Source organism: Natrix helvetica (genome assembly GCF_964273705.1).
Source record: "Natrix helvetica genome assembly, chromosome: 3".
NCBI lineage: Eukaryota > Metazoa > Chordata > Lepidosauria > Squamata > Natricidae > Natrix > Natrix helvetica.
Window position 1 is genome coordinate 167,047,288 of NC_138549.1, and position 13,225 is coordinate 167,060,512.

The 13,225-nt window shown below is 46.3% G+C and overlaps 1 protein-coding gene across 2 annotated transcripts in view; it reads left to right on the forward strand.

Moving 5' to 3' along the window:
• The window catches only part of OSBPL2 (oxysterol binding protein like 2), an 82,456-nt gene that overhangs the window by 16,281 nt on the left and 52,950 nt on the right, over positions 1 to 13,225 (forward strand). For both annotated transcript variants that reach the window (XM_081949113.1, XM_081949114.1), the window contains exon 2: positions 7,397 to 7,531. In XM_081949113.1, coding sequence (XP_081805239.1) covers positions 7,495 to 7,531 — 37 coding nt within the window. In that variant the 5' untranslated portion in view covers positions 7,397 to 7,494. The remainder of the gene's footprint in view (positions 1 to 7,396; positions 7,532 to 13,225) is intronic.

A 13,225-nucleotide genomic window follows, 5' to 3' on the forward strand; every position in this document is an offset into this window, starting at 1 on the left:
CTTTTACTAAAAGGATGAATAGGGCTCTCTGGTGGGAGAAGCTAACATTTTTGGTAACACACTCAGGATCCTCTGGAAGTTGTGCGAGAGGACTCTGCTCTCACGCAGCCTCTGGAGCAGGGGTGTCAAACTTGATTTCATTGAGGACCGCATCAGAGTTGCGTTTGAACTCGCGGGGGCTGGTGTGTGTGTGTGTGGGGGGCAGCTTGACGTCACAAGTGTTCGGGGCACCTGCAGTGACCAAGTGTTAAGGCAGGACTTCCCTCAGGCCCTCCCTCCCTCTTCCTTCTCCTTTCTTCTTCCTTCCCCTCTTTCCTTTTTTTCCCTTCCTTGCTCTCTTCCAATCTTCCCTTCTTTTCCTTTATCTTTCCTCTTTCCCTTTCTCCTTTCCTATCCCTTCTTGGATGCTCAAATGCAAAAGGGGAAACATTTTTCCTTTCATTTTGTTTTTACTTTGTTTTGCTAGCCCTCCGCCAATGAAAACGTAGCCCCGGGGGTGTGTGGGTATTGTGTGGCCCACCCAGGTCCCATTTTTTGGCCGCAATGGCCTCCTGCAGCCCTCCATTTTTGCTGGCAGAGGCACCGTGGGCCGGTCCATAGCTGGTTTCCAGGGCAGCCTGGTGGGCCAGAGCTGACTCAAATACACTTTTTTTTCCCCCGACAGGAAAAGGCAAATTGAAAAAAATATTTACAATTATGCAAGCTTTTATTTATTTAACAAAAAAATTAAATACTTTAATTTCTTGTCTCTCTTCTCTGGGACTGTTTGTGTGTGTGAGACAGACACCCCAGCGGAGTCAAAGAAGGCATTTTCTGAATTTTTTGACACATTTGAGTTCAAAAGATTCACCATCCCCATGCGCAGCAAGGAAGTTGAATTCTAGTAATTCTTGTGGTGCGTGTTTTCATAAAAAAGGAGAAAGTCTGGAACAATTCTTCCTGGCCATTCAGAATGCTTAGTCTGGTGTGCAAATAACGCCACTGACTTTGCCTGCACATGTAAAACTAAAATTCAATGTCATGCAAATGATCCCCAAGCAGAGACAAGCCACCAAAATCTTTTGTCCCACTTTTTAAACTAAGGTATCTCACAGGTTTAATTACAGCTTTGGCTTCAGAGGGCTGCCGAGATGCATGTAGAATCCTAAGGCTGGAAGGTACCTCGGAGGCCTTCTAGTCCAACCCCCTGCCTATTTAGGCAGGAGTCCTTAGGCCAGTGATAGCAAACCTTTTCGGCACCAAGTGCCCAAACCGGAACGTGCATGCATATATGTGCAGCTGCGCACACCCGAGGGCTGGAAACAGGTACGTGCGCCGTCCAGCTGGTCTTCAGGTTTCTGGCATGTGTGCAAGCCAGCTGGTCTTTGCGCACGCCAGAGCGCTGGAAACCCAAAGACCAGCTGGCCGGAGTGCACGTACCTGTTTTTTGTCCGCTTTTGGCTGTTTTCAGGCTGTTTTCTGGGCCTTTCTTTGGCCATTTCTCGGGCTGTTTTCCAGCGCTCTGGCACCCATGACGTCCAGCTGGGTGGCACACATGTGCGTTCCAGAAACCAGAAGAGCAACTGGTGATGGTGCGCGTGCCCACAGAAAGGGCTCTGCATGCCACTCTGGCACGCCTGCAATAGGTATGCCATTGGCCTTACACCATCCTTTCCCAACAATCTGTCAAATGGCCCTCCAGTCTATTTTTTGAAAACCTCCAGTGATGGAGTACCCACAACTGTGGGAGACGCACAATTCACTGTCCTCCCTGCAAAAATTTCTCCCTGTCAGGAAAATTCTCCTTATTTGTAGGTTGGGACTCTCTTTACAAGCTTGCACGTATCACTTCTTGTTCTGCCCTCTGGTGCTTTAGAGTATGTTGATCCCTTCTTCTTAGGACAGGCTAAATATTCCTCCTGCCCCTCTAACAAACATTCTCCTGCCCTCTCCTTCTGGCACATGCTCTGAATCTTTGTCGATCCCTTTTTTGGCTGTACTTGTGTACCTTAGCCAGTTATCTTTTGGGCGAGGCCTCTGATTGCCCGAAGATCTATTGTTGGGAAAGGATTTAGTCTCCGTGGAACCTTTAACTGTGGCCTTCTTTTAAAAGACATGGGTGTGCCTGTGGGTAGGAGAATCACGGTCCTATTTTGAAACATTTTATAGGGCACAGGGTTAGGTAAGGATAGAGGTGGGCAGATTGCAAGGAATGAATCCATGGGGAAAATAAAAGAAGATGGATAATGATCATGACACTAAAAGTTGGCAGTTGATACTACCCAAAGCTGCTTTTTCTGGAGCCAACTGAACTTTCTTCTTTTCTCTTTTGAAGACGTTTCACTTCTCATCCAAGAAGCTTCTTCAGCTTCAACAGGAGAATGGTGAATAGGAGGATTTATATTCCTTGCAGACAGCTGCTAACCTGCATCTTTTTAGCAGGTCATTGAAGCACTTGGAGCTTTAACTGTATCCTCAGGGGTCCCTGAGTGGTGCTTTTGGTTCCTGTAGTCTGCCATTTTTTTCCTCCGGAAATCCATTCCTACTCCCACACCATTCCAAGGGGGTTCATCCCAAATTGTGTAGCTAAAAGTCTGTAGAGATTTCTCAGTCATCCAGTTCCTGGTTGTCCCAGAGGTGCTTTTTTCAGGAGGTAATTGGATTTTCTTATTTTTTTCTTTTGAAGACGTTTAGCTTCTCAACCAAGAAGCTTCTTCAGCTCTGACAGGATAGTGGCGAATGGAAGGATTTATGTTGTTGATCCTACAAATAAACAGGTTGGTCAGCTTTCGACTTGCCACGAGCTGCACCCAAATTTCTGAAAATGCTGTCGTTCTGTAACTCTTGTCATTGAGATGACTACCATGACTAGATGTTGAATGCCAGCTCTACAGTTAACCTATAACACAAACAATATTAGAGAATTATTTCAATCAATATGTTTATTTTGATACTGACTGTATACAAGTTACAGGTAGTTCTCAACTTACAACAGTTCGTTTAGTGACCGAAGTTACAACAGCCCTGAAAAAAAAGTGACTGATCATGTGATCAAAATTGAGGCACCAGTTAGGACGGTTGTAGTGTCCCGCAGTCATGTGATCTCCTTTTGCGACCGTCTGACAAGCAAAGTCAATGGGGTAGCCAGATCCACTTTACAACCGTGTAACTTAACAACTGTAGTCATTCACTTAACAACTATGGCAAGAAAGATCACAAAATGGGGCAAAACAACAACAACTATCTCACTCAGCAGCAGACATGTTGGGCTCAATTGTGGCCATACATTGAGGACTACCTGTAATAAAATCAAAACATTTACATAACGCCTCTTAATAAAGAAATAATCATTGTTAAAGCACAGGGCCGGTTTATCTGCAGACCACTTTTCATTAAGGACATCTTCCCCTCCTACCAGGTCAGATGGGGTGGGCATGCTTGTAGTCCCTTCCCCTAAATATTGCCATCTGTTGGGAGCTAGGAAGCAGTGCCCAGGGCTGGGCTTCAAAAATATCAGCAAGGGATTCTCTGCCCGGTTGCTGGGTGGGCGTGGTCGTTGTGGGTGTGGCCTAGTCGGCCTCCTGCACCATGGCGGGACTCCTGTTTTCACCTTCCCCAGGCTCCAGAGGTTTTCCTCGAGCCTCTGGGAGGGCAAAAACTGCCTCCCCTGGGTTCCGGAGGTCTTCCGGGAGGCCCTTTCCCCCGCTCCCCGAGCCTCCGCGTGGGCCCTGCACTTACTTCGCATCCAAAATGTGCCTTGTGGAGACTCCTGGGAGGGACAAGATAAGGTGGGAGGGATGGGCAGGGCGAGGCCAACCAAAGATAGGATTTGGAGGTTCTCTGAACTGGCTATAACGTTACCTACGGGCTCTTACGAATCTGGGTGAACCTGTAGCAGCCCACCCCTGACTGCCCCCTAAAGGAGGCATCTACCTCCTAGTTTTCTATAAAGCCCTGAAGACCGGGCTTGGGATAGGATTAATGACTGTACATCAGAAGCTTGACTTAGTGCCAGGCGTTTGTTTTTAATGGGTGGGTTTTTAATAGGGTTTTTACGTTGTTTGGATTAGGAGCCGCCCAGAGTTTGTTATAAGATGGCAGCCATATAAATAAATAGTAGAAACATTCCTACTAATGAACCAATTGTGCAATTAGAATTTTGGATTGTTACTAACAACTTGCATGTATAGGAATGCAAAAAGCCCATTATAGAAGCTTTTATTGATTGTTTCGTACAATTTAGAAGCCACCCATTTCCAAAGGACTCTGGGCCACTTAGGCATTTTAAAAAGAAGAAATATAAAGGAACAGATCATCACGTAGAAGAAGAACCATACAGAAAGCAATAAAAGTGACAAAAGTTTGACAACCCATCCGATTCCAGGGCCTGGGAGAAGAGAAATATATTTATATATTAATTTATATACCGTCTTTATTTTTATTTTACAAACAACCCACCTGCCTCCTCCTAATTTCTCTATAACGACAACCCTGTGATGTGGGTTGGGCTGAGAGTAATTTGCCCCAAATCACCCAGTTGGCTTTCACGACTAAGAAGGGACTTGAACTCATGGTCTCCTTTCAAAAGTTTTTTTCTGAAAATCAAAGTGGGAGCCATATAAATCACTGGGAAGATATCATACCTGGGAGCAAATCCAGAAAAGACATACAGGTAATCCTCAACTTACAACTAGTCACTTAGTGGCCATTCAAAGTTGCAATGGACTGTGATGACTCCCCTGCACGCTTCCCCGGATACCTCTCCATGTATCAGCTTGGAGGAAGATGAACCGGCTGGGGCACATCAGGTGGGGAGTTGGTCAGTGGCTCCAAGCAGCCGTCTGAGAGGGATTTGGCTGAAGCACAGCTGCAGCAGGACAGCCCCGAGGCTTCAGGGGGCGAAAGTATGCAGCTGCAGCTGGTCAGTGAGGAGGAAGAGGAACTGCCTTCTGCACCCGATCCCAAAACATGTAGGGCAAGAGAAAAAGGCAGGAGCGCAGCGAAGGTCAGCCTGATTACTCATGAGGAGGCAGCCTCGCCCTTGATGGGCTGCACCAAAAATTGACTATTTAACACTGCAGACAGATGGAGGCAATGCTGGGAACAGCGTATTCCTTTCCTAGCTGTGTTCCTTTCCTTGGACTTTGGATGGTGCCTCTTCAGCTGTTGCCTTTGCTTGCCTTGCCTTTGCCTTTGCCTTTGCCTTGACCTTGGGAACTTGATTTTGACTAGTGACTGCACTTGCCTTTGCCTTGAGGACTAGCGTTGGCTTCATTTGAGTAGCCTGTGAAATTCATTGGGGTTGAGCTGGTGCCAGCGCAGGGAATTTCAGTGCTGTTCTAACTTCGAATGGTTAGCAAATGAACTGTTGTAAGTCGGAGTCTACCTGTATTCCAGGTGTGGCCTTACTAAGGCTTTATGAAGCAGTACCAATGCCTCATGTGATTTTGATTCTGTGGCTCTCTTTATACAACCAAGGATTGTGTTCGCTTTTTGGGCTGCTGCTGCAGGCTGCTGCCTCATATTTAAGTGATACTTTAGCCAGCCTATTCCATGGTGAGCTTTGCAGGGGATCACGTGCACCTTGAATTACACCCAGAATGAGGATAGATTAAAATCAATCATTGCAGGAACTGGGTATGTTTAGCTTAAGAGAAAGAAGGACTAGGGGAGACATGATAGCAGTGTTCCAATATCTCAGGGATTGCCACAAAGAAGAGGGAGTCAAACTATTCTCCAAGGCACCTGAGGGTAGAACAAGAAGCAATGGGTGGAAACTAATCAAGGAGAGAAGCAACTTAGAACAAAGGAGAAACTTCCTGACAGTTAGAACAATTAATCAGTGGGACAGCTTGCCTCCAGAAGTTGTGAATGCCCCAACACTGGAAGTCTTTAAGAAGATGTTGGATAGCCATTTGTCTGAAACGGTATAGTGTTTCCTGCCTAGGCAGGGGGTTGGACTAGAAGACCTCCAAGGTCCCTTCCAACTCTACTATTGTATTATTGTATTAAAAAAATACATGGATTTTTAAAATTTTAAATTGGATTTTTTTTACTGTTATCCAATTTATTTTAATAAAATGCTTTTGGAGTAAAAATCTATCTAAAGATTGTATTCTGTTTTAAAATACATTAATAATTTAGTTTATTCAGCATGAAATGAAGCTTAGTGATGTAGCATGAGGCTGTATATTTTGCAATATTGGGACTGTCAGTGAGTCAACAGTGGGTCAGAGGAGGAGCCTCTGCGGGACAGAGATGACAGTTGCTCCTTAAAAATTATGATTTAAATCGACTTGATTTCAATCAAACCTTTTTACTACTGATTTAAATCGTAATTTAAATCAACTTGACTTAAATCAAATCCACCCTGTCCAAAAGCTAATTGGCAAGCCTGGGAGTTTGCACAGCACGGGTCACATGGATGTACCGAAGAATTCCTTTTACTGCATGTGCTGTGCTTGATTTACTCTTATTATTCTGTAAATAGAATCATTCGAAATATCTCGCTTCTTTTCCAATCTAACAAAAAGTAAGATTTGACAGGTAAAATGACATGATCACAAATTCCATAACTTTTTTACAACCTGATTGTGCTCAAGGTTAATTTTTAAAAAAATTCTAGCTGTATTTTACCTTTCAATACACATCACTTTCTTACGTTTACAGGTAGTCCTTGACTGACAGCCACAAATGAGCCCGAAATGTATGTTGCTAAGTGAGAAATTTGTTAAGTTAGTTTTTCCCCATTGTACGACTTTTTTTGCCACGTTTGTTAAGTGAATCACTGCACTTGTTAAATTAGTAACACCGTTGTTGAGAGAATTTGGCTTTCCCATTGACTTGACTTGTCAGAAGGTCACAAAAAGTGATTACATGACCCCGGGACTCCATATCCGTCATAAATAGGAATCAGTGGTCAAGCATTCAAATGTGACCATGGGGGTGCTGCAATGATCATAAGTGTGAAAAAAGGTCATAAATCACTTTTTTCAAGGACATTGTAACTTCAGATGGTCACTCAATGAACTGCTGTAAGTTGAGGATTACCTGTATTAAATTCCCTGAGCTGTAATCTTAAAAGGCCATCTCTCTCTCCATGACTCAGGTGGCAGAACAGAATTTGCTAAGTTTTAATTCCTCAATTTTGTGCTGAATTTTTTTTCTTATTAAATTCCTTAGTTTGGGAAGGGTGGTTTAGACACAACCTGACAAGAGATGTTGCAAACCAAATAGTCTGCACACTGTAATTGCTTAATTTGTTTTATGAAGTTGCCCAATGTAATTTAGAAATTTAGTATGTACTAATTACATTGGGTAACCGCATGAAACAAATTAGGGGCTGGGTCTTTTTGAGATAACCCAGATAAATAAAGAACATTATTTATTCTTGTTTTTCTTCGTCCTCTCTATACAGGACCTCTGGGACTATTTTGCTTTTATGAAAACGTGATCGTGTCAATAATAACTATGCATTAAGGAGATACTGAAGGGAGATAAAAACCAACTAAAAGAATGAATAGTGAAGAGGAATTCTATGATGCTGTCACAGGTAAGTTAACCTAGTATAAAGTCTAAATTTGTCAGAAACCAGGATTCTGTGTTTTTGTCCTTTGGGGCACACACATAATAATGCTGGGAAGGCAGCTGGCTAAGGGCCCATAACACCTGCTGGGTTCCTTCCTTCTCTATTCCTTATGCCTTCAAACTTTTTCTTTCAACAAAACAAGCCCCTCTGATTACATAAGACAGGAGTGTCAAATGTTGTGGCCCACCAGCGACCAGTGGAGCTGGCAGCAGATTCGGACAGTGAGGAAGTTGGGGAGGAACATGGGCCAGTCCTGGAGTCTGGGGAAGAGCTCTGCGTCAGAAGCAGAGAGGGGCCCAGAGCCGTGTGCCAGTTATCAGCTGCCTTCAGAGGCAGACGAATAGCTGGAGCCTGTTCGCAGTGTGCGCATGCGCAGAGTTGCCAGACAAAGGGAACAGCTAAAGAACAGGGGTCGACTTGGGAGTGAGGACACAGGTGGATGATGAATGGCCCCTCCCAGAGGAAATAAAAGAGGAGCGAAAGGGGAGTGGAGTTTGCAGGAGACAATTAGTTCACTTAATTGCCTCGTGACTCTCCAAGACTCCTTGTCAAGTTTTCCAGATATCGGCCTGTCAGCTCTCCAAGCCAGATAAGGTCTGTGACTGTGAATCCTTCCTTGAAAGACTTTGCTGGATGTGAATGAGCGGAATTCACAGGAAATTAATAAAAGGGGTTTTTGTCGGGACAAGGAATTGGCTTCATGCTCTTGGGAAGCCTAGATCAGAACATCAAACTGGCGGCCTGCAGGCCAGATAGGTCACATGCAGGCCACACCCACTCTAGCTCCACGAAAAATGTTGCAATACCTCACGTGACGTGGGGAGTTTGACACCCGTGACATAAGGCCTTGGAGCCTAGTGGACGAGCAGAACCACTATGGTCTCATCACCATACCTCCTGCTCTTGGATCAACCATTGCTTCCAAGAGCCCTTGGAAGTCCTAGTAGCCTGCTGTCCACTCTGTATTGCTTTTCTCATTGTGCTCCTTCCTGCTAGCGAAGGAACCCAGGATGAACGTGATTCTCAGGGAAATGGGTACCAGCTTATCAAGCACAAAAACAACCAAGGTCACAGGTGAAGGTACAATTTAATTGATTTCTTGCTGAACAGAATCTTGTCAACCGATAGTTAGTACCTGCTTAGAGTCTGATAAGTGTCTATGGAATTCAAGGGGGACTTGTGGCTACAGAGGAATTCTAGGCTGATTTTTCTTTTAACTCCGACCAGGTTCTGCCACTCCTTTTCTTATAGAGCAGCGATGGTGAACCTTTTTTGGCTCGTGTGCCATAAGTGGGGGGAGCGCAGGGGGGTCGTGTGCAAGCGTGCCGCACCCATAATGCAATGCGCAACACACACCCCAGTGTGCATGGGCGCACTACAGGCGTGACACCCCCCCCCCATTTTTGCATGCTTTTTTCGCCCTCCCCAGGCTCCAGAGGCTTTATAGGAGCCTGGGGAGGGCGAAAACAGCCCCCCCCCCGGAAGCCCTCCGGAGGCTTCAGGGACCTTCAGGAGGCTTCCCTGAAGCCTCTGAAGCAGTCAAAACGACCCTCAGAGCAAACCGAAAGTCACGTCCGAGCAAATGAAGTCACTTCCGGTTTGCTCGGAGGGTTGTTTTGAGTGCTCCGAAGGCTTCAGGGACCTTCAGGAGGCTTCCCTGAAGCCTCCGGAGCGGTCAAAACGACCCTCTGAGCAAACAGGAAGTTGGTTCCCGAATGTCCGGTTTGCCTGTAGGGCCGGTGTATTGCACTCCGGAGGCTTCAGGGAAGCTCATGAAGCCTCCGGAGAGCCTCCGGGGGGGCGGGGCGGAGGAGGCTCTTTTCGCCCTCCCCAGGTTCCTATAAAGCCTCTGGAGCCTGGGGAGGACGAAAAATGACTTTAAAAAAGGATTAACTCAGCTGGCAAGCGCACATGCGCACTGGCTAGCTGACAGGGTAGCACCTCGTGGCACGCGTGCCATAAGTTTGCCATCACTGTTATAGAGCTTCAGTTATTCCCATGTTTGTCTGAAATGGTATAGTGCAGTGATGGCGAACCGTTTTTTGTACGCGAAAATTGTTTTGCCAAAACTGCGTGCGTACATGCCCCACACCCGCGATGCAATGTGCCCCGCCCACCTGCACATGCATGTGAGACCTCCCCATGCACACATAAGCCCCCCCCCCTGTGTGCACGACACACCCCCTCCCGTGCCTGCATGGGAGGTTTTCACCCTCGCAGACTTCAGGAAAGCCTCTGGAGGCTGGGGAGGGCGAAGATGGGCTCCCCCAGCCCCCCAGAAGGCTGAAAATCAGCTGGCTGGCACGCGCATGCGTGTTGGAGCTGACGGTTCGCATGCCAGCAGATATGGCTCCGTGTGCCACCTCTGGCATGTGTGCTATAGGTTCGCCATCATGTGTATAGGGTCTTCTGTTTGAGCAGGGGGTTGAACTAGAAGACCTCCAAAGTCCCTCCAAACTGCTATTCTGTTGGTTTCTCAAATTGTTAGGCAATTATTTTTGCTTAGGAAATCCTTCCTTCCATCCATCCATCCATCCATTGGGCAAATAGGAGCTAAAAGCAACATCTCTGAACCTCATGACACTCAGTCTTAAGTACCTTAACTTAGTACCCTAAACTCTAATCATATGTTAATTCCGTAACTTTGCCATTTCCGGGCTGCTTCACGGCTGCTTCTCACATTACTACTTTACTATACAGATAAAATTATTATTTTGGAAGTGAGTTTCAATTATAAAACAGTTAGTCCCTCGCTCACACAGAGAGGGACTCCTCCGGGTGCTGTCCACTAGGCTGTGCCAGCGGGCGGCGCCTAGGGGAAGGGCCTTCTCTGTGATGGGCCCGACCCTCTGGAATGACCTTCCCCCTGACATTAGAATGACTACGGACCTCCGCTCCTTCCGTCAGAAACTCAAAACCCACTTGTTTCAGCTAGCCGGCCTGGCCTAAATCCAGCTTTCCCACCTCAGTTTTATTTTTAAATTTTTATGATTGGTTTTATGGTCTAAGTTTTTAATTTTTATAAATTCGTACAGGGGCTATTTAATCTAATTTTAGCTATGTATACTATTGTTTGTATGGTTTTTTTTTAAAAAATTTATACCTGTACACCGCGGTCTAGAAATCTAATTAAATAAATAAATAAATAAATTATATGCCCCCCCTCTCTCTCCCCCCCTCCCTCCCTCCCTCCCTCCCTCTCTCTCTTGAATATGAGAGTATGAAGATGACTGTCCTTGTTGCTTTCTTACATGCTTACATGCTCAAGCTCAGGAGTAAGTGGTCCTGTGCTGACAAAAATAAAGCAGAAAAGTACCACTGAAAACAAAAGAGGAAAACTAGCACTCTTGAAGACATGGTTATGAAACTTAGTAATACCCACAGCTAGTGGTGGGATTTAACCAGTTCGCACTACTTTGGGAGAACCGGTTGTTAACTTTCTGAGCAGTTTGGAATAAATCATTAGGGCAGAGAACCGGTTGGTAAATTATTTGAATCCCACCACTACCCACCGCCCAGCATATTTGATGATCATCCCGAGCCTTGCCTTATTATTTTAGGCATGCAAGCGTAGGGAATTAATTGGCTCCTTTGGCTTCATAAAGCTTACATCTTACAGGAAGGCATAACCAGATGTCCCTGTTCTTGTTACCACATCGAAAACTAGATTCTAATGGTAGCTAAATAGCTACGATGGTGGTTAGGAGAAAAGGCAAAAGGCATACTTTGGTTTGAGATAAGAGGACTCAAGAGCTTTGGGAGGGATAGAGGTGTAAGCAAAAACGAGAAAAACAGGTGTTTTCAAAACTAATACGGAATGCTGGGAAGGCAAAGAGTTTAGCAACAAGAAAATTGCTGTTTACCAATTACTCCGGCTTACTATAAGTTTTCTTCAGTGGAAAAAATAATATCAGATTGACCATCTTGGAAATGTACCAGAACAGAGGATTCTCTTCCAATTGCAAATAATTACATTATATATATATTGCAAAACATTGGGAATTACCACCTGCAAAATAAGAGTGCTATTTTGCTTTTTCTCCAACCTCTGTAAAAATAGTTCTGTGAATAACAAAGTATATACCAGTGATGGCGAACCTATGGCACGCGTGCCACAAGTGGCACGCGGAGCCATTTGTCAGGGCACGCGAGGCGCTGCCCTGTCAGCTGGCCAGCGGGCATGTGCGCGCTGGCCAGCTGAGCTCACCTTTTTAAAAGCTATTTTTCGCCTTCCCCAGGCTCCAGAGGCTTTATAGGAGCCTGGGGAGGGCGAAAAGAGCCTCCCCGCCCCCGGAGGCTTCAGGGACGGTCCCTGAAGCCTTCGGAACGCTTAAAACCACCCTCCGAGCAAACCGGAAGTGACTTCCGGGTTGCTCGGAGGGTGGTTTTAAGCATTCCAAAGGCTTCAGGGACCGTCCAGAGGCTTCCCTGATGCCTTCGGAGCGCTTAAAAAGTCACTTCCGGTTTGCTCGGAGGGTGGTTTTAAGCGCTCCGAAGTCTTCAGGGACGGTGCCTGAAGCCTCCAGAGGTCGTGGGAGGCTATTTTCGCCCTCCCCAGGCTCCTATAAAGCCCCTGGAGCCTGGGGAGGGCGAAAAAAGCATGTAAAAATGGGGGGGGGGGGTGTCGCGCGTTGTGCACGCATGCGCACTGGGGGGGGTCACACATTGCATTATGGGTGCAGCACGCCCACACTCAACCCCCCTGCGCTCCCCCCACTTGTGGCACGCGAGCCAAAAAAGGTTCGCCATCACTGGTATATACTGTACTTTAGGACTATAAGACGCACCTAGAATTTGAAGACGAAAACAAGAAAAAAAATAGTTTTTGGCTTCCGGGCATCCGGTTTTTGCCCTCCCCGTCCCCCAGGAGCCCTCTGCAGGCTTCCCAAACCCTTTTTGTGTTCCGGTTTTGGCCTTCTGAACCCCCCCCACATGTCTAGTTTTTGCCCTCCCCAGCCCCCAGAAGCCCTCTGCAGCTCTCCCAAATCCTCTGCTTGTCCCATTTTTGGCCTCCTAACACCCCTCCCCAATGTCTAGTTTTTGCCCTCCCCAGCCCCCAGAAGCCCTCTGCAGGTCTCCCAAACCCTCTGCTTGTCCCATTTTTGGCCTCCTAACACCCCTCCCCAATGTCTAGTTTTTGCCCTCGCCAGCCCCCAGAAGCCCTCTGCAGGTCTCCCAAACCCTCTGCTTGTCCCATTTTTGGCCTCCTAACACCCCTCCCCAATGTCTAGTTTTTGCCCTCGCCAGCCCCCAGAAGCCCTCTGCAGGTCTCCCAAACCCTCTGCTTGTCCCGTTTTTGCCAAAAACGGGACACAGAGTGGGGGAGTTTCCAGGAGGCCAAAAACAGTATTCGGTCTATAAGACGCGCACAGGAAATGGTGAAACCAGTCATCAATATTTTAGGTTATATATGGAGAACCTTAAATTGTAGGATGCTTTTACCTATGTGAGGTTGTAATATGGCTGAAGCATTACCTCTACATTTTTTTAGAGTACATTGCAACTCTCACAATACAGGTAGTCCTTGACTTACAACAGTTCATTTAGTGATTGTTTGAAGTTACAATGGCACTGAAAAAAGGGACTTACGACAATTTTTCACACTTATGACCATTGCAACATCCCCATGGTCACATGATTTACATTCGGATGCTTGAC